General features: G+C 43.5%; 1 protein-coding gene across 1 annotated transcript; it reads right to left on the reverse strand.

Moving 5' to 3' along the window:
* Positions 1–2251: 2251 nt before the first annotated feature.
* LOC115416285 (protein NLRC3-like) lies at positions 2252–15471 on the reverse strand. The gene is made up of 7 exons (XM_030130038.1): positions 15391–15471; positions 13050–13245; positions 11178–12966; positions 10478–10651; positions 9411–9584; positions 5517–5563; positions 2252–3011 (listed from the first exon to the last, which is right to left on the reverse strand). Exons 1-7 carry the CDS (start codon positions 15469–15471, stop codon positions 2467–2469), a joined length of 3006 nt encoding a protein of 1001 aa, XP_029985898.1. The 3' UTR covers positions 2252–2466.
* Between the last annotated feature and the right edge of the window lie 5986 nt (positions 15472–21457).

Genomic DNA, 21457 nt, shown 5'->3' on the forward strand with positions numbered 1-21457 from the left:
GACACATGAAAGTGGAAACACACACAGTAATTACAAAAACCACAATCATTGTAGTTCATGAACTTCTGTCCTAGGTTTCTTCATCTTTATAACCACTGCGTACTAAATCTCCTACAGCCTGGGCTCAGTCTGCGTGTCTTGCAAATTGTGTGACCATTGGTGACCTCTGACCTACTCCAATACTCTGTAAAAACAGGGTCCGGCCAAAGCTGGGCTGTTACTGGGGGGGGGGGGGGTCACTTAATTTAAATGATCCACTTCCCACTTGGGTTTGGGATGGAAGAACCAACACAGGAAAAATGAAGAAATTCACCTAAAAGAAGGGTTGGGCTTTAAAAAGTTCAAACAAAGCTTGATTTGATTCCAGCAAAAAATAGAAAATATGACACAAATGTGAACGTCACAGAGAAGTCAGTTCTCCACTAGTATCTGTAACGACCAACTCACTACTGAGAAAAGTTTTCCCTCTCTTTTTCTCATCTTTAGTGACTTTGGAAAACTGCCCTTTACTCAGGTACAGAAGTTCAACACACATATTATTGGTTCATACATGTTCCTGGGTAACAGACGTCAGTACCTGTCGTGGGTCGGACCCACGTGAGGCCGAAGCGTCTGACATGAAAAACAGCACCTCCACATTCCACAGTTCAGTCCCAGGTTGTGCACCTGCCGTGGTGCACCTGCACAGGAGGGTCGTCTGAACGCTCATGTCTAGCACATTGTGAAGCCGGTTACCGGACGTTAGTCTGGGGTTGTCTGTCTTCTATGTTTGTCTGTCATTTCCTGTTTTATTTTGTTAAGTTTTCCTCATGTATCTTGTCTGCTGTCTTTACTTCCCTTCCTGTTTGGTGTTCACCCTTACCCTGATTTCCTGACTCCGCCCTAATTTGTTCCACCTGTGTCTCGTTGTCTTCCCTCCCTTTTGTGTATTTATACCCTGCCTTTTCCCCTGATCAGACGCCAGTTTGTTCTCTCTTGTAGATAACTTACCAGCGTTCTGATCCTGTTTGTTCGTTTGCCTTACCGTGTTCGACCTGTTTTTGTCATCCGTTTTTACCTGTCTTTTGCCTGCTCCCTGTCGGTTGTTGTCAGCCTCTATCTGCCTTCCTGGTTTTTTGACGCCTTCGCCTGATTATTCGGTACGTGAGTTTTGCCTTTCCCTATGTCCTGTCGCCTGTCTGATTGCCTTCCTGTGCATGACCTGTTTCCGTCCCTGACCTCCCTCTGCTTTCCCCTAGTCGGCGTTCCGGCAGTAAACCCGGTGCCGAACCGTGGGTTCGTGTTCGAAACCCGGTGGACGGTTCAGACGAGGACTTCCTTGCCCGCTGTCCTCAAGATCCTGTTCTTTATCATTATCGTACTAATTGTATTCAATAAACCCTGTAAACTTTTACATCCGTCTCTGCGTTCTGCATTTGGGTTCTGGGTCTGTGCTGAAAGCATTACACACATCAACCACACACAGTTTCCATGGAGCTGAACAGGAAGTGGACCTGAACACAACACCAACATGACCTTTCCATCACTGTTCAGTACAAAGGGACACAAATACACAGATACAAAGGTCCTGCAAACAAACAAACATCAGAATACAACTGAGATTTACAAAAGAAAAGACTCATCGAGCAAAACCACTTCGAACATTTCATTTCTTCTTTTCTTTCGTGGTTCATCCATTGTCTCTTTGTTTTTTCTGCTGAGGTCAGCAGCGTTCAAATCCATCTGGAGCCTTATTGCATGGTTTACAGCAGGATTCAAAGCCACAGCTCACTAGTCGTCTGACATCTAGAGTTAGACAGGCGTCTGACAGAAGAAGAAAGAGTGAGAACATCTGAAGCCTCTGAATCTCTTTCCTGAACCTAAAGGGAGCGTACATGAGCGTTCAGCGTTAGCGCAGGGAAAGATTTTCTAAACGCTGAACAGATGAACTGAAGCACATTCACCTTCCAGTTCATTTCATGGACACAACAGCAAATATGAAACACAAACACATACAAGGACTGGAGACAAATCACATGATCTGATCACACACATGTACACACACAGACTGCATTCAAACCACACCCAAGTACACACACACAACTACACACACACCTACACAAACACAACTACAGATACACAACTACACAAACACAATGACACACACAAAACTACAGATACACAAACTACACACACACACACCTACACAAACACAACTACAGATACACAACTACACAAACACAATGACACACACAAAACTACAGATACACAAACTACACACACACACACCTACACAAACACAACTACAGATACACAACTACACAAACACAATGACACACACAAAACTACAGATACACAAACTACACACACACACACACACACACCTACACAAACACAACTGTTGTGCTTGTAGCTCAGGTCTGTCTTACAGGTAAAATGAAGGTTAAATAAAAAATAAAATACAAAAACTACACTGACACAACACTCCTACACAACTACACAACTACACAAACACACTGAGGACCCATAACTGAGTCCAAATCCAGCGAACAGTGGTTCAGTGAATGTGGTTTTGAAGGTGTGCAGGTGGATCAGTTTGTCAGAGGAGACTTCATAGAAGGACACAGATCCAGCAGGACAGTCCACATACACTGAGACTGTATCGGAGGAGGAGGAGGAGGAGGACTGAGGGAGGAATGTGACTTTCTTGTTATGATAGACCTTGTATCCACCTCCATAACACCACAGACTCCAGGACTGATCATTGAATCCAAACCCACAGTCTGCACTGTTTCCTTTCCTTCTGATCCCTCTGTAAGTCACTGATATCCAAACCATTCCTCTCCACTGGACCTCCCAGTAACAGCGACCAGTCAGACCAGTTGAACACATCAGCTGAGGACAGGACTCAAATCTGTCCTGATGATCTGGATAGGACTGAACCTGCTGCACTCGTTCTCCCTTCTTGTTGTTTTCAGACAGTTGGAGGTGTTCGTTCACTGTGTTTGGATCCAGGCTGAGTTCACAGAAATCTGATGAACAGAAGAAAACACAATCCAGTTATTGATCAGTGATCAGCTGATTGATGTCTGATCACATGACTGAGTAGGTACCATTAGACTGTTATTGATGGATGGATCAGGTGTGATTCTAATGACAATAACTGATCAATCCCAGATCAGCCCAGTGTTTTCTACATGGATGTGTTGTTTCTGAGCCCGTTTTCACCAACACTAATGAAAGGAATGAAACCAGGAGTGAACGGATCCACATCACAAACAGCACATCCATCATGTCTACACAGCTGGGTTCTCCTTCTGTCTTTGTAAAGTTGCTTTTGTTCCAGGTATTAGTCCAGTTCTAGAGTTCAGCACAGACTGTGGAAGGTTTGATTCAAATGATGCACTTTGACGCTAACGTTAGCTCCAAACACAACAACAGGAACATGAACCAGTGGATCAGTGAAGTACAATCAAATACAAACAGAGGAAATGTCTTCATCTGGGGTCTGCAAATGGATCCCATTTATCAGAACCAACATGAGGAGGTTCTATTCATGTTTCTTCTCCACTGTTCTGTGTCTGTTCTCTTCTATTCTTGACTCTGATCAATAACCTGTACCTGGGCCTCAGTCCTCACTGACTGTTTGTTCACATTTGGCTTTGGTTCCTGCTGTTGAATCCAACGGATTGAATTCAAACTAGGGATGGAACAGTTCACAAAATCCACGGTTTGGTTCAAATAACAGTTTTGTGGTCACGGTTTTTGGTTCGGTGTACATTGAATACCACATATCCCAATAATCCACCATTAACAGTTTTTTTTTATGAATTATGTCATGTATTGTCATATAAAACCTAACAGAATGAGGCACATTACCATTTCATACATCATTAAACAATTTCCTGCAAAGGATCAATAAAGTATCCATCTGTTAAAGCTGGTGAGACATACCTAGTTTCAACATGCATTTCCTTTATTGGCAAAAACAGTTATCTTTAACAAATTCCAGACTGAAATAGTCATTAGAGTAGAGCCATTTTGAACTTACTAAAATATAAATCCTATGCAACATTGACCTGTTGTAGTTCTTACAAAAATATCTTGAAATTTTAAAAAATAAAATGTAAAAATGGCTCTTAAAGCCCTGACCCTTGAATTAGTGCAAACAAAAAATGTCAGTGTACTTTCTGTCTAAGCACATTCCTAGTAACAGGTGTTGTGCTGCTGTCCCTCTCTAACTTCCATTCTGTCACAGCCTCAGTGCTTCAGACAGATGCTCACTTGTATGGCTGTCATAAAGGGGGCGGGTCTGCAACACAAACTTTTCATTTCCCACCCTGAACTAATGTAATGGACAATCAACGTTAGGAAACTTTCTGTAGCCCTGCAGGTCCATCCGTCAGCAGTAAGAGCTACACAGGCTGTGGTAGACAACTGGTTTTCCGTTGCTCTACTCGTCTCTTCATAAAGTGCTGGAACTACCGTGTCACTGAAGTGTTTGTGGGTGGGGATATTATATTGTGGCTCCAGTGCTTTTATCATATGCTGAAATCCTGCACCCTCCACCCCAGCATAAGGCTGCATATGTTTACCAGTGAAACCCCCCAGTGCTTTGGTTAGAGTTTTTGCCCTGTCCGAGCCATCATTGTAAGGCAGTCTGTAAGCTGTGTGAAGTGAAAGTTGTACTTTACCCGACTCTCTCCTTTTTGTACTGTCAATTGACACACTAGGGTGATGTCTCCAATAGTGAGCCAACATGTTTGATATGTTCCGTTTGCATAAAGTACATGTGTTGCGTAGTGCTTGCACACTGTCACACTTTTGTCCACCACTTTGTTACCGCCGTCATCAGAGCTAACAGGAAATCCAAAGTGCTCCCAGACAGCAGACCCATATGATGGCACAGGTGCACCCCCTATCTGTGTCCCTTTACCTCTGTCTACTCTGCTCACCATGTCTACAGTCCACTACTGCCATGCACTGCACATGCGTATGATCAGAACTATATACACACTAGAACTGAGGAGGAAAACAAAGAAAAGAGATAAACATATGAACTGAACACCACACATGAACCGAACCGAGTCAAGTGAACCCAACGGTTCATTTTTTTTTTCATAAACCATTCCATCCGTAATTCAAACCTCAGTCAAATCTGCCCACAGTCGCCTTTACCTCTGCACTCAAATCTATCGACTGACTCCAGAAATTAGACCAGATCATAAATGTTTTTTAAGGGGTCCTTTCAGTTCAGTGGGGTTCATCTTGAACCCATCTACTGGTCTGTCCATCCTTTTGGGCTCTTTTGGGTCTTGGACAGTGACAGTGGATGAACCTCTAACCCTGGGATGACATGGATCCAACGGTCCATCCAGTTCCAACCACTGGACCACTGGTTCATCCACCCACTGACCCACAGCTGAGTGTCCACATCTGGACAAACACTCACTTCCTGTTGACCTTCACTAACAGTAGGTGGGCAGGTGGTCACAGTGGGCGGTCCTTAATCTGTAATCCAATGTAAATCCACTTACACTTCCTCAGACCTGGTCTCATCCATCGGACTCCACTGGGCTCCAACCTGAAAGGGGGGGGTGGGGGTCAGAGCAGCATTAAACATGGACATGACATCACTGTGATCCACTCCAGCTGTTCTGTTCACATCCACTCACTGGTTCCTGTCAGTCCATTATTGAAGGTCTGGATCTGTGACCCAGGTCTGGACCTTCAGTAAAGGATGTGGAATCAGCTGTGACAGTGTTCCTGTCAGCTCCACCTGTTCTATCACTCCTTCAGCTCAGTCCATACCTGACACACTGTGGATCCTCCACTAGAGCACACAGCTCCTGTCCTGAGGCTCCTGGATGGTTGTAGCTCAGGTCCAACAGTCTGAGATGGGATGGATTGGACTTCAGGGCTGAGACCAGAGAAGAACATCCTTCCTCTGTGATCAGACATCCTGACAGTCTGCAACACAAAACATCACACATCATCTGAGGAGGAAAAGAAGCAGCGTCAGCTGTTGGACACAGTTCTGTGGATGGATTTCAGCACAAATGGGATTGACCTGGAGACAGTTTCTATTGGACTGACTTGATTCAGGACAAGATCTGAACAGACTCAGACTAGTCCAGTCCCTGTCCAAGGTCTGGAAAGACCTGATCTGTAATTGTTTCTCAGACAAACTGAACTGGATGAAGATTGACTTTGACCAAATAAAGACACAAATGTACAGATACTGGTCCAAAACCATGAAGTGCATAAATGAACATCCTCCACCAGCTCCACATCAAAGGTTCAATGGTTCTTGGGTTCCTGTTGTGATGCGGACTGAAGGAACAGACTCAGGTGCACGGTGCTGAAGGGACAAACGCTGCTTATTTAACAGAAAACACAAACTGGAGGAACAAACCAAAAACCTGCAGGGAGGGGAGGTCAGAGTCTGCTGGGGGGTGAGACAGTCCAGGAGAGTCTATGGAGGAGTGAGAGGAATGAGGAGGAGCAATGATCTGGTCCCACACAGGAGCAGAGGAGCCCCTTATATGGGCTCCTGACTGAGACCTGGTCCTGGGGCTCGTTTCTGCACTAGTTTGTTAAATCGTTAAGCCCAGCGCAACACAAAATGCATCTGTTTAATGCATTTTGCACTATCCCATTTCTGGGCTCGCTCTTTGTTAACACCTAGTGCAATGCAAAATGCTCTATCCCGTTTCTTGGTTAGTTGGTTAAAATTGTGGGCTCACCCAGTTCTGCGCTACAGGGCTGATTTTAACGCAGACCTCCGAGGTCCGCATTAGAAGGAGGATGCATTCTTGTAGCTTCATTTCACTTCATTTCTGTCATGTATTTCCTTTGAAATATTATTTACATTTGAAAAAGAAGATTTTTAATACAAGTTTGACAATATTTTTAATGATATCAGATTTTTCCCATGGACATTTTGCACTGATAAAAACGAATTTACCGAGTGAGGACTGATCCGCTCACTGAATTTTATTCCCTAAATCGATTTACGGATAAATATAGATTAGTTCAGGACAAAGTGTGTGTGGCTTTGAGAGATGAATAAATGAATGAATGAATGAATGAAAGAGAGCCGTATGGGGGCGGAGCCATGAACTGGTGCCGTGTACAGAGTGTGTGTGCGCGCGTGTAATGAGATATGAGCGCATGGATGAGAGGAACGGAACAGAGTTCAGTTTTTCTATACAATCTGTTTGTCCTGTTGTTACCGTGGTTACGACCAACAGTGACCGTTTACAGTTCTGTAATAAAGTCACCTGCAGAAGAACTGGGGTCATCCTTAGTCAGCTGGATGCATGATATATCTGTGTAAATATTTCAGTTTGGTTCAGAGTGAGAGTGTGTGTGTATGGGGGGTGGGGGGGGAGGGGGTGTACATGCAGACGGCTGAGGGGGTCCATCTATAGTCTGATGATGGTGAGGAGGTCCATCCAGACAGGTGAGGGTAAGAGAGGAGGTCCCAGATCTGGGCTCACAGATATCCCATAATACTTCTTCATTCTAACCATAATGCTGTCAGATCAGCTGACTGGAAACAGCTGGAGCGGAGGCGTTCATTCTGGGTTCAATAGTGAACGCACCTGTTTAGCACACCCTTCAACACAAATAGTGACCGAACGATGGCTTAGCAAATGCAACGAGCGCAGAAACGGGTTTCGTGTTCGTTAAGCCTCTGCGTTCGCCGACCCATCGTTCACTCACTATTTCCGCTGAAGGGCGAACAAACGGCTGCGTTCACTATTTAACCCAGAAACGAGCCCCAGGTGCACAGCAGGAGAGTCCAATGAGTCTGAGGGAGGGGTCAGCAGGGTCAACACCTGTGTTCACACTGACAAACCAGTTCCACTCCAGTCCAACTCTCAGACTGGAGACACCTCACTGTCCTTTAGATAATATCTGTAGATTTATGGAGGGGATGCACGGGACCTCACAGTCACCATGGTTACGTCCACTGAGAGGCAGAAAGAGGGAGATGAGTGACAGCGTTGGCTTCAAAACCGTCTAAACTGAAGAATAATATTTATTAAAAATGGGGCAGAGCTGTTGTGAGATTGACTGTATTTTCAGGTTCTTAAAGCAGTGAGAGCTATCATTTACAGACATCCAAAGACAAAGAAAAGAGAAGGAGATGGATCCACAAATCCAGGAAACCAAACCTAGATCTGTGGATCCTGTTTGGTGTCAGATAACATTAATTTATGCTGAATTTTTGGGTCCAATCAGACCTGAAATGACCTATTGTTTTGGCTAACGTTCCTTCTTAGTGCAGCTCTTGGTTTCATGATCAGATCTTTCCTGGTTTTTGTCTTCATTCTGTGATTGTGAGCCTTGTGCTCCTACATGATTACTAAACTAACTGAAACTGAGGCCAACCTAGTTTGACAAATGCGGAGGAACTGGAGAATAAAGCTACGACGGAGTATTAGGACCACAGAAGAACATAAAAACACTGGTCACTACGAAAATAAAGTCGTAGTTATAAAAACCCTCATAATTTAACAAAAATAATGTCATAGTTTTATGAGATTAAAGTCGTCATACTGAAAGACTAAAGCCATAATATTACCAGAATAATGCCATAATTTAAACCAGGTGGTGTAAATCTGCTAATTTCCCAGAATGCAGTGGTGCCCTGCTGGTCCACAGCAGTAGTATCTGTGTTGGATAAAGGACTGGATCTGAACTAGACTCAGTAAATCTGCTCAGTCCCAGTAGATCCTGCATATATTCACTGGGGTCAGTCCACGCTCGACTGGAAATGACCTTTGGATCAGCTGGTTCTGGGCCCTAGTTTTGGAGCCTTTGGATCAGCTGGTTCTGGGCCCTAGTTTTGGAGCCTTTAGATCAGCTGGTTCTGGGCCCTAGTTTTGGAGCCTTTGGATCAGCTGGTTCTGGGCCCTAGTTTTGGACCCTGGTTGTCAGTCATGATGAAACCATGTATATTTGTTTTTCAGGTAAAATAGCACTGATCCCCTCCCCCCTGGATCAGGTCTGGATCCTCCATTTGGGTCCACATGTCAGTGTTCATGGACCACTAGTTCTTTGGTAGCTCGTTCAGATCCATGTCCAGTCCAACTGTCCTTCATTTAATTTCATATTCCATATTTTTCCAGGTCTCACTGTGTTTACTGCTATACTCCATCATGTTGAGTGAGGTTGGTTTTTGCCACTCAGTCTGACTTAGAGGGGCGTGGCCTGGGGGGTGAGGTAAATGCATCCCCTCTCTACTCATTTGGTTCAACTAAACCTTCATACAGTTTAATGACTGTGTTTGTTTCATAGAAATAAAGGAACATGCATGTGTTTCATGTCAGACACTGAACAGCTGCTCTGAAAACCAGGTCTGACTGACCCACTACAGGTACATCACAGTTTGAATCATCATCTGGTTGAACAATCCAAACCTGAGAGTCTCCAGTTTACAGTCTGGACTCCTTAGTCCATCTGACAGGATCTTCAGTCCTGAATCCTTCAGGTCGTTGTTGCTGAGGTCCAGATGGATCAGACTAGAGGACTGGGATCTGAGAACTGAGGACAGACCTGCACAGCTTCTGTCTGACAGGTCACACATACTCAACCTGGAGGACACAGAGATTTGGATTACAATCAGGTCAGGTCTGGACTATTTAGTGAAAAACTCACATTGTGCTTGGAATTAGAGTTTACTTGTTCATCAAAACAGATGCACAGATTAGTTTTTTAATATCAAACATCAAAATAGAACCAACGCTCCTGTAGCCCAACATTTAAAGACACTGACATTCCTTTGACCTTTCAAGGTCACTCAAGGTCAAAGGTCATGGCACCAAATGAAAGCCCATATGTGACTTCCTGTCTATTACCAATAGTAATTATATCAATATGTTCAACTGTTTTCAACTAATAACACTTTGAAATGTGTCCCATTATAAACCAATGGCGATTTTAAAATTACAAAAATTCATAAAAAATTCAAAAATCAGTATTTCCCAATTCTTTGAACAACCGTGGTAGACCTTAGCCCAAAGATGTTCCACAACAAATATCAAGTCATTCTGACTGATGAGTTCAGAGAAGAAGATTCTGGAAAAATTGTTTACGGACGACGACACCAATAGTCCATGGGACCCTCAGGCTGTTGGACTAAAAACTGAAACTAGTGTAAAAATACCAACACTTCAAAGTCAAACCACTTTAATGTTGTGATTTTCATTTGTTCCTGTTTTCCACAGTACCTCCATCTGCTCAGTGTCACTCAGTCCAAATCATCACCATAAACAGAGGTTGTGTTGAACTGGTTTTCCCTCATTTTGGATCCCCCTAAATCCACCTACATCCTGACCTTTAAACTGTCGTCTTTTTCCATGTTATTGTTGCACTGGTTGATGTAGTGATTACACTTGTGATTGAACAAGTAGAACATGTTTGAATGAAACTCAGTCTGGACCCAAAGATCAGAAAGAACTGAATTCAGATTCTATCTTTCTCCGACCTGAGAGTCTCCAGTTTACAGTCTGGACTCCTTAGTCCATCTGACAGGATCTTCAGTCCTGAATCCTTCAGGTCGTTGTTGCTGAGGTCCAGATGGATCAGACTAGAGGACTGGGATCTGAGAACTGAGGACAGACCTGCACAGCTTCTGTCTGACAGGTCATAGATACTTACTCTGCAGAAACAGAACAGATTGGTTAGTTTTATTCAAACAGCAGCAGATTAAACTGATCTTCACTAAACTCCACTTCATTTCAGTTCCAATAGTTCTACAGATAATCACTAGTTTTGGTCCAGTATCAGGTTAGAAAGTCCATGTATCACAGAGCTCCTATTTCCTGTGAACACTCAGACAAACCGTCTGGACCTTCACTGCTGTTCATTTATGGTTCTGGTTATGACCCCTTTATTTATCTGAAGGTCTCAGTAACACGTACATTTACACATTTATTTACAGAGAATCTACAACCAGCACTGAAGACCAAACAGGATCTAAATCCACGGTCCACCATAAACTAACTCAGATGTTTGATGGACTGGATCAGATGTTCTCCTACTGTCACAGATGAAGTGGATTGGATGTGAATTCCATCAAGTTCTGATGTTGATTAATATGATCAGTGTCATTTGACACAGAATGAAGAAGGTGTAAAAATGTCCTAAACCAGACTGTAAATTCAATAAACTGTGTCTGGACTCACACAGCTTTGGTGGAGGCTTTGACCACTGGCAGCAAATTCAGAAGAGCCGCCTCTGAACCACAGTATCTGCTCAGGTCAAACTCCTCCAGATCTTTATCCGATGACAGTAAGATGAAGACCACAGCTGACCACTGAGCAGGAGACAGATTATCTGTGGAGAGATGTCCTGATCTCAGGTACCATTGGACCTGATCCACCAGAGATCGATCCTCCAGTTCATTCAGACAGTGGAACAGGTTGATGCTTTTCTCTACAGACAGTTTCTCATGGAGCTTCTCCTTGATGTACTCAGCTGTCTTCTTCTTGGTCTCTGAGCTACTTCCTGTCTGTTCCATCAGACCTTGTAGGAGACTCTGATTGGTCGGCAGTGACAGACCCAGGAGGAAGCGCAGGAACAGGTCCAGGTGTCCATTTGGACTCTGTAAGGCCTGGTCCACAGCGGTCTGGTACAACTGTGTCTCATCTCCAGACCTCTGGGATGTGGTTTGTTCTTCTGACAGCAGATTGACTCCAGTGTTGGTGAAGGTCTGACGGACATGAAGAGCAGCCAGAAACTCCTGGACACTCAGATGGATGAAGCAGAACCTCTTGTCCTGGTACAGTCCTCTCTCCTCTTTAAAGACCTCTGTGAACACTCCTGAGTACACTGAGGCTGAGCTGATATCGATGCCACACTCTGTCAGGTCGGATTCATAGAAGATCAGGTTTCCTTTCTTCAGCTGCTCAAAGGCCAGTTTTCCCAGAGACTCGATCATCTTCCTGGTCTCTGGACTCCAGGGTGGATCTGTCTCAGATCTTCCATCATACTTGACGTTCTTCAGTTTGGCCTGAACCACCGGGAAGTGGATGTACATCTCAGTCAGGGTCTTGGGCAGTTGTCTTCTGTCTGTGCTCTTCAACACGTCCTCCAGAACTGTAGCAGTGATCCAGCAGAAGACTGGGATGTGACACATGATGTGGACGCTTCGTGACCTCTGGATGTGGGAGATGATTGTGTTGGTCTGTTGTTCATCTGTGAACCTCTTCCTGAAGTACTCCTCCTTCTGTGGGTCCTTGAACCCTCTGACCTCTGTCACCATGTCCACACACTGAGCAGGGATCTGATTGGCTGCTGCAGGTCGTGTGGTTATCCAGAGGCGAGCAGAGGGAAGCAGGTTCCCCCTGATGAGGTTCATCAGCAGCACATCCACTGAGCTGGACTCTGTCACATCAGTCAGGATCTGAGCGTTGTTGAAGTCCAGAGGAGGTCGACACTCATCCAGACCGTCTAAGATGAACACCACCTGGAGGTCTTCAAAGATCCAGATTCCTGCTTCTGTGGTTTCAGTGAAGAAGTGATGAACCAGTTCCACCAAGCTGAACTTCTTCTGTTTCAGCACATTCAGCTCTCTGAAGGTGAATGGAAATATGAAGTGGATGTCCTGGTTGGCTTTGTCTTCAGCCCAGTCCAGACTGAACTTCTGTGTTAAGACTGTTTTCCCGATGCCGGCCACACCCTTTGTCAGCACTGTTCTGATTGATCGATGTCTGTCAGCTGGTGTTTTAAAGATGTCTACACATCTGATGGTTGTTGGTGGTCTGTGTGGGTTCCTGGATGCTCTTTCAATCTGTCTGACCTCATGTTCCTGGTTGACCTCTGTAGCCCCTCCCTCTGTGATGTAGAGCTCTGTGTAGATCTGGTTCAGGAGGGTTTTGGGGTTTCCTGCTTTAGCGATGCCCTCAAACACACACTCAAACTTCTGCTGCAGGTTATGTTTCAGTTTCCGCTGCTGAACTCCAGACTGACTTCCTGAATGCAGACCCAGATCAAACCATCAGTCTCACAGTAAATCCAGTATTTTCATCTGTTCTATCTGTACACAATGGTCTTACTGCGGTGCAGACGCTCAGCCAGCTCCTCCTGCTTCAGCCTCCTCAGGAAGTTCAGTGTGATCTGCAGAAAAGCCTCGGAGCTCCTCCTCTGCTCTTCATCCTCATCACTCAGACTCTCTAAGCATTCTGGGTAATCTGGACTCAGAACCTGCTGGAACTTCTTCAGTTCGTTCTTGACAAAAGTGCAGATGTTCTCCTCCAGCAGCTAGAACACAAAACATAATGAAAGACACAAAGTCCACCCATGGACCAAAGCTCAGGTCCATGTTGGACACAGTGACGTCCACTGGTCTGAAACCAGCAGCAGGACATGATTGGACAGAACAGATGGACCAGTAGATGTTGGTCATGTACACACCTTAAATATGGAGTCCAGCTGAGTCTGATCCTGTAGACCAGTGGGAACCTCTGAGCTCTGCTGCTCCACTCTGTGGACCAAACATCAACAATGAGCTCACATTATGTCTGTCCACACACACACCCACAGGTGGACACACCTGGACCATAACATGAGTCACATGACCCCCTGTAGTGGGACAGGTGTCCTGGTCCTGCTGATCCCTCTGAGAATCCACATCTGAGTGTGTTTGGAGCTTCACACTCACTGGGTTTAGTTGATCTCATCCACATTAGGATGAAACCAACAGCTCTGTCCTAACAATGTGTGTCCTCACCATCTGCACTCACAACATATGATACAAAGGTGTTCAATGGACCAGGAATCAACCCTGGACTCTGATCCAGTATGGTCCAGGACCAGGTCCCACTCAGTGGTGTAGTGGTCCCTGAAGAAGTGGGTATACTCTCAATTTTAGACCTTTTTTTTTTTTAAAGTAGTCCAGAAAAACACCCTGTTTTAGAAACAGTGACATGTCAGACTATTCTATTTAGTTTATTTAGACCAGCACTAGTTGGTCATGTTTTCCTCAGAATGACCCGCCCTACTCTGCCTCTGATTGGCTCATCAGTCCTCATGCCTGAAGTTAACCAATGTAATCAGTGAAGGCAGTGAGTACTAGCCAATCAGAGGCAGAGTAGGGCGGGTCATGACTTCACCATCTGAGGAGAAAAAATGGGCAACTTGGTTCAGATACGACTGAATGGAGCACATCAGGAGGATTTAGAAGAGGATATACGACTGAAAAATAAGGAGGTATAGTCCATAAACCACCGTATACCCTGGACTACACCACTGGTCCCACTACAACAACAGGTTTTCATTGATCAGGTTTAGTGGGATTCTCCTGACAACGTCTGAACTATAGACTGAAGAAAAAGACCATGTGACACCGACGGTTCAACAGGACTAACTTTAGGTCAGACATAGAAGCCAAGTTAGGACTGACTGAGCTGAAAACCCTGGAGGTGAATCTGAACCAGATCTGAGGTTCACTTACTGAGGATCAGAAACATGTTGGCCTTTAAACTTTAACGGTTCGTCCATGGAGTCATCACTCTTCATGGACACACAGCTGGGTCCAGATCCAGGTCCAGATCCAGGTCCTGTGGGGGGTCTGTGGCGGGTCTTCCAGGGAGGGGCTTCCTCCTCTCTGTCCTCACTCTGATCCATTCTGCTGAATCCACATCAGAACACAAACCATCAGTCCAGACCTGAATCCACATTAGAACACAAACCATCAGTCCAGACCTGAATCCACACTGATTCATCCTGTACAGGACAAACAGCAGCTCAATCTACTTTTATTTTGAAAGGTTTCACAGAAAGTCTTAATGTCTTGTGTCAGACTTTTATCTGTAGACGACCACTGAGGAAGGTCAGAAACACGTTGAAGTCGGTTTATTCGACCTAAACAGCAGCTCCTTATCATCTGATCAGATTTAACTTCATCAGTAATTGACTAAACTGTGCATGTGAAAGGTCAAAGGTCAACAGTTATCAGAGTCCAATAAAAACCACTTCCTAAATCCAAACTGATTCAAACATCACAAACATGTGTCCAGTGTTTCCAGATCAGCTGATGGTCACAGACTCCATTTGGTCTCAGTCTCAGATCAAACTCACTTCCAGACTCTGAAAATGTCGTTTAGGTGCAGTTGAACAACGCTGCACGCTTTGGACTTCCACCTGGCGCACGTTTCTGTTGTGATCATGATCCTTTACTATGTCTAGTGCACTGACAAAGACTGAGGAGGGATTCTTTTATGGACAGTCTGTTGTTTGGTCTGGTTTTTACTTTGATTTGTTCTGTTTTCTATGGTAGTAGCTGTGACTGATGTCCACCCATGCTTCCTTCAGATTTCTGTGCGGACCATTCAGCTCTGCACTTGGATTAAACTGAGAAAACTTCAATAAAACATCTGGATCACAGATAAAACTCACCTGTGGACGTCGAACAGAAAGGGGTTTGTGTTCGTCACCGCTCAGCTGTTTCCTCAATCTGAGTCTCACCTGGAATGTCATCACGAGTCAACACCTGCAGTGGGAGGAGCTCTGCCCATCACATGACACGTTACTGGATGGTGATTGGCTCATTTGTTCAACTCCTATTGTCCTGTTGAGGCTCAGACACAAAGGGTTAAATGAGGACCTGGTTCTAACATCAGGCCCGTCCCACTTGTGAAGCCTCGTCTTGGATGGAAACTGAAGCCGTCTGTTTTTCAGCTCTTTTCTTCTGGTTTGAACTAAACATGAAATGCTTTTTTCCTTCTCATCCTTTCATCTCTTCAGTCGTTCCACTCTTCACTGGTTTAAAACTACACAAACACATTCCTGTCAGAGTCGTTTTGTGTTTTTCTTTGACCGACCAGAAAAACTAGATTCCACAGGTACGAGTCAGAGCCACACCTGTAAAGGGATCAGATCTGAGGAGCCGCAGTGGGAGGAGCTCTGAACCGTCACATGACATGTTACTGGATGGTCACTGGCTCATTTCTTTGCTCGTTCTTTGGTGTTTTGCCACAGTGTAAATGTGCAACAGAAAACAGTTTCTGCTTCTAATTCATCAATATATTTATTATTGATTCATCTTAGAGTACATGAATCAACCTGTTAATTCCAAAACATTATTAAATCATGTCCAGGACTTTAAATGGGATTTGTATTCTTTTTATATGTCTGTAATGGCTTTTAGTTGATGGTAAATGTATATGTTCCATAAACTAATATACTTAGGATAATTTTGGAACTACATCTGTCACTGTAAGACGTAGAAAATCACTAAAGTCAACTCACATCCCCGAGGAAATCAACACGACTGTGGACCTGAACATCCCAGTGGTGTTTGGCCTCCCACTGTGTTCAACTCCAGCCCTGGTGTCAAACCCAAAGGTGGACCAAACGTTGGTGTGACGGCCTGAACACCACTGAACTCTGTGACCTCTGAAGCAGATTCATCATCTGATTTATGTTCATTCTGGAGCCTGAAACCTGCTTTTTGGCAAGTGTTTTTTTTCTAGAGTGTTTTTGTATGCAATTGAGCTTTTGTGACCAAGTAATTTCCTTTGGGGATGAATAAAATTTGTCTCAGTCTAAATGTGTTAAGTCATTATCACGGTAAAAACACACAATCACATGTTATCACTGATTAGTTTTTATGACAACTGTCCCTTTACAGAGAAGTTTTACCACATTATCTCTCTCCCAGGTCTGGTCTGTCTGGTCGCTCTCTCTCTGGTCTGGCCCAGTCTGCTCTCTCTCGATCTGCTCGGCTCTGGTCTGGTCTGGTCCTGGTCTGCCCTGGTCCTCATCCTCCTCTCAACTGACGTTTTTGTTGCTTGTTGTATTTTTTTTTGTTAGTTGGATTTAATAAACCTCTGTTATATTTTTACCACCTCGTTCATCTCCATTTCTGCCACAACCTAAGAGCTGGGTTGTGTGATAGGTTTCTGTTAATTATGGAACTGTCGAATGTGTGGCTAATTTAGTACGATTTTCACAAGCATAGATATTGGCAGCAAGCCGTGATTTGCACGGTTAATTTCCCAAAAGCACGACCAAAATGGTGCACTGCTTGCTGAAAGCTTTCTCTTACCTTGTCACAGCCGAATTTTGGCAAAATCCAACTACTTTTAGCTAAAATGAAGCAAATCATCCATTAACTGGACCCACGCACATGCGTGCATGTGAAGGGGGGGGGGGGTGTTATTGGTTATGAGACAGACAAATAATGTGGGGGGACCATTGCCTTGATTCTCCTGAATATAACAGAAATGTGTCAAACTGTTCATGCATGGACTCGTTAACAGTTCCCGTTCAAATGTTCTTGCCTCTTTTATGCCACAACACATTCCTGTTCAGTCTAAATTGAAAATTCTGAAACTTACAGCTGCTAAAGTTCAACTGCACATCAAAAAGGCAATGTTTATGCCTTTTTAAAAATTTATTAATGCTTTATATGTTTGATACTTACAAGAAACACTAAGTTGAAAGTAATTAAATTTTATTTATTTTTATCTGTATTTGCAATTGCCTCTCTGAAAATGTCTCTAGTCAAGAAAATACATTTTGCTGCGTATGCACAATATGAATGTAACAAATAAAACTGTTAATTATCAAAAAAATAAAAAGGAAACCAATTGGTCCTTCATTATTAAGTGAAATACCTTATTTCCTCTTGTATTTATAATTGCTCTTTAACCAAGCAAACATAAGTTTTATCCGATTACCTGATTAATCGGAATTTTCAGTTGTATACTCAAATACTAAAATATTCAATAGCTGCAGCCCTAATTGGTTGCTTGAAAAAATTGCAGGAGGGCCACTAGAGTTACAATATCCCTCTCAGATAGCCTCAGTCTTCCATTTTTACCTCAATTTTTCAAAAGGGAACCTGCCCCGTCGCCTACCTGTGCTCCCTCTTACTAATTTTTTCTAGAAAACCATGGAACCTGTACAAATAAAACATGTGATATGTAGGATAGAATCTGGTAAGAAAAATTGGGGAATTTAAAAGAACAGAATATTTGTTTTTCAGGTAAATTGAGTTCAAATAGAACTTGGCCATTTGTGACATGAAAATATAGCATTAATTGTGATGAAATTGGACATTTTTGAGCTGAAAACATAGTTCATATGAGCATCAATATGTTGAACAGAACTGAAATCCTGTACATTTGCAGAACTGTCATTTACCAACACAAAGTTCCTTTGGATTCACTGAGATTGATTTAATATGAACACAGACACAAAGAAGAGCTCTGAGCACATTTTAGCCGATATACATTGGCAGTAACCAGTGTTACTTACAGGGTTACAGCTGACTGAAACCTGATCCAAAACTGATGAACTTTAGGGTAAAAAGGTTCCATAGTTTGATTTTTGACAGAGGTCCTTGTTCCTTTTCCAGTTTCTAGCCTTAACATCCTGTTAACTCTTTCCCCGCCATTGACGAGATATTCCGTCATTTGCTTCCCAATGCTTCCCCGCCAATGACAAGATTTTCCGTCACTCCGTGTTTTCACTGTTATGCTGTAGTTGGAGGTGTTGTGGATCAAGTGAATTACTTTCCTTAGTCCAAAAACAAACAATTAAGCAGCTTTTTCGGAAAAATTAAGAACCAGGTTTAACGTTTTTGCACCGGAATCACCGTATCCATGGCAACGCATCCAGTGGCAGTCACTCTGAATGAGGAAATGCAGACTGTGCAGGAACCGCATGCAGTTTTAAAAGCCTTAAAGATGATTATGGAGACAGAGTCTGACAATTCAATATATGATGGAGCTACAGAAGAACCATTTAGAGACAGTAACAGAGAAATAGAAGGTGAGGGAGACGGACACGGAACACGGGAAACACGGATCGGCTCAGGGTCCGACACGGAGATGAGGAAGAGGAAGGACACGGAGAGACATGGAGAAAATGACAGACAGGAGGAAGAGAAAAGAGACATTTCTAGTGGACATTCAAGGAGAAGACAGACACACAGACATGGGACAAGACAAAGGACAGCTAGTGTTCATCTGTTAGAGTGAGTTCAGATTCAGACTGAGGACACAGAACAGATTCAGCTGTAGAATGTCAGCAGGACACAGGGAAGACACTGTGGGATTTGGCTTTAGTAGGAAATAAATAAATACATATATTCATACAGAGATAAATAACTAGATGTCCATATAATTATTTCCAGATCAAACACAGCAGGTGGTCCAACAGGAGGACCTGGTGCAGCCAAGGAAAGGCCAGAAATCTACAGTATTTAGTGAATTGGTTTCCTTTTTTTCTTGAAAATGAGGAATATTGAAGTGTTTATATCAAAAAACTAAACTACTGTGTGTTAGACTTATAACTGATGTATGTAAATGTGATAAGTTTAGAAGGAACCTGGTGCTTTAGAAGATGTTTGGTCTAAAGTTTGGTGTGGATTCTTCTAACATTTTGTGGAATGATGGGATATCTTAGAGCTGTTTGTTACTATTACTCATGTTATTATTATTTTATTTTGTGATTTTGAAGACAGTGTTACTGTTGGTAAATGAGAAAGAGTCAAAAATGTAAATACGAAATCAGTTTTATCTTGAAAATCAATATCTTTGGAAAAAAATGCAATTTTCTCAGCTTTTTGCTCAAAATTAAGTTTTTTCCTGAAAATGACCAATATTCAAATGTTTATATCTCACGAACGAATAAAGATAGGATAAAATTGTTTCTTTGTGTTTAAAAGTTGAAGTTCTGTTCTTTCTTTTGATGTATTCAGTGTTCACATACTCCTAACACAACAGTTTCAGTGAGCCTCCAAAGATTAGTGAAAATGACCAAAACGGCTGGCACTGGTACCAACTCAGTGGAAAATGTTCTGGAGGGAAAGAGTTAAACAGGTTGTATTCAGAGCAGACCAGTGACTATGGGAGGATAAGAACAGCCTGGATCAGACTATTTACTGGAAACTGTCCCAAACACACACACACACACACACACACACACACACACACACACACACACACACACACACACAGTAGGACTGGAACTACACTGATTATGGATGAAAAAGAACACAGCACACACACACAACTGACTCCACTCCTAACACACACACACACACAACAGTAGTACTGCTGTATTTTCGGCTCTTTTTCGGACATATTTGTCGGTTATTGATGCTAACAGCTAACAGTTGAATAGTCGCTCAGAGCGGATTGAACCGGTTCCAGCCGGTTTCAGTTGAACTGGTTCAGTCCACAGCTGTTCTAAAGTAGAGAACACACACATTCTACTGGACAAACTGGGTTCAACAGACTGTTCTAAACGACATCACATTATTCTATGACATTTACCAACACTAATCACATTATTCTATGACATTTACCAACACTAATCACTCTAGTTCCATCTACTCACCGGACTGCCGAACCGAACTGAACCGAACTGAGGTCAGACCGTATTCCTCCGCTGCTGGACCTAGTTCTGTGTTCTCCTCTGGTGTTCCTTTTCTCTGAACGTTCTCTCCTTCTTTATACACACTTAAATCCATCTGCTTCTGGAGTTTATTGTTATATTTTAAAACTACATTTTCTGAACAATTTGTGCGGCATATTAAGATCTACAGAAGTCTGAGGCACAAGGGACTCTTCCGCCGAGACAAATAGTCCCTCTCAGGGTTCTCACTAGGATGTTTTCGCAGCGTAGGCGCGAGTTTAGTAAGGTGGGGGTGGGGGGGTGTGAGGGGGGGTGCAGGGGCATCCTCCCCTGGAAAATGTTTAAATGCATAACTCTCTGAAACACTATTTCCTGCATTTTGAGGGGCAAATTTTGAGGAATGAAGCCAAGTTTTTGTCTTTGTTACAACAATGATTAAAAGCAAAAACTGTTTTTTGTTTGTTTTTTTTTTAATTTGTGAATGGGAATTATTGAGGGGAATTACTCCATATGGGATGTTGGCAGGCAGGTGTCAGACAATACCAAGGCACACAAAGGGGTGTTGATTCTATTGTTCTCGTTTCCTGTCTGCAGCGCTTTGTGCCAAGATAAAGGAATATATTTATTCAAATTCAAATCTCGTTATCATTACACTGGACGATCACACACACACAAAAACACTGCCACGCTGGTTGAAAGACAGCATTGTGGGTCAGATCTCAGCATCAGGGCCCTGATGTTCAATGACACTAGCGAGAACCCCGCCTCTACTCCTCAGTTTTCTTTGAGTTCATATTAAATGTTTAGAACAGGTGTTTTCAGGAGTTCCCACGGGCCCTGAACGCACCACATCCACCAAACCAGCTTTTATTCCTAACAGTAATTTTCCTGGATTTGATGATGGTGTTTGGTGGATCAGGTGTGAGAGTGGGTTCAGGTGCGACCACCAGGGTGCTCCCTGCAGAACCCCCCTGGTTCAGTGAGGCCCAGTGGACCAGGTTCAGACCCTCCCACTGATGGAAGGCCACAGACTGGGTTCAGCTCATTTTCATCTGCATCACAGTTCCAGCCCTTGTGCCTCATGAATGGATCTGGG

Source organism: Sphaeramia orbicularis, unplaced genomic scaffold (assembly GCF_902148855.1).
Source record: "Sphaeramia orbicularis unplaced genomic scaffold, fSphaOr1.1, whole genome shotgun sequence".
NCBI classification, from domain to species: domain Eukaryota; kingdom Metazoa; phylum Chordata; class Actinopteri; order Kurtiformes; family Apogonidae; genus Sphaeramia; species Sphaeramia orbicularis.

What these genes read in the sequence shown, in the direction of transcription:
- LOC115416285 (XM_030130038.1), bottom strand. Translation starts at nt 15,471, where the DNA reads ATGACATTCCAGGTGAGACTCAGATTGAGGAAACAGCTGAGCGGTGAC. An exon ending in GGCTGAGCGTCTGCACCGCA is followed by an intron (nt 12,967 to 13,049) that starts GTAAGACCATTG and finishes GTCTGCATTCAG; the next exon opens with GAAGTCAGTCTGGAGTTCAG. An exon ending in TGTAAACTGGAGACTCTCAG is followed by an intron (nt 5,564 to 9,410) that starts GTTTGGATTGTT and finishes CCCCCCTTTCAG; the next exon opens with GTTGGAGCCCAGTGGAGTCC.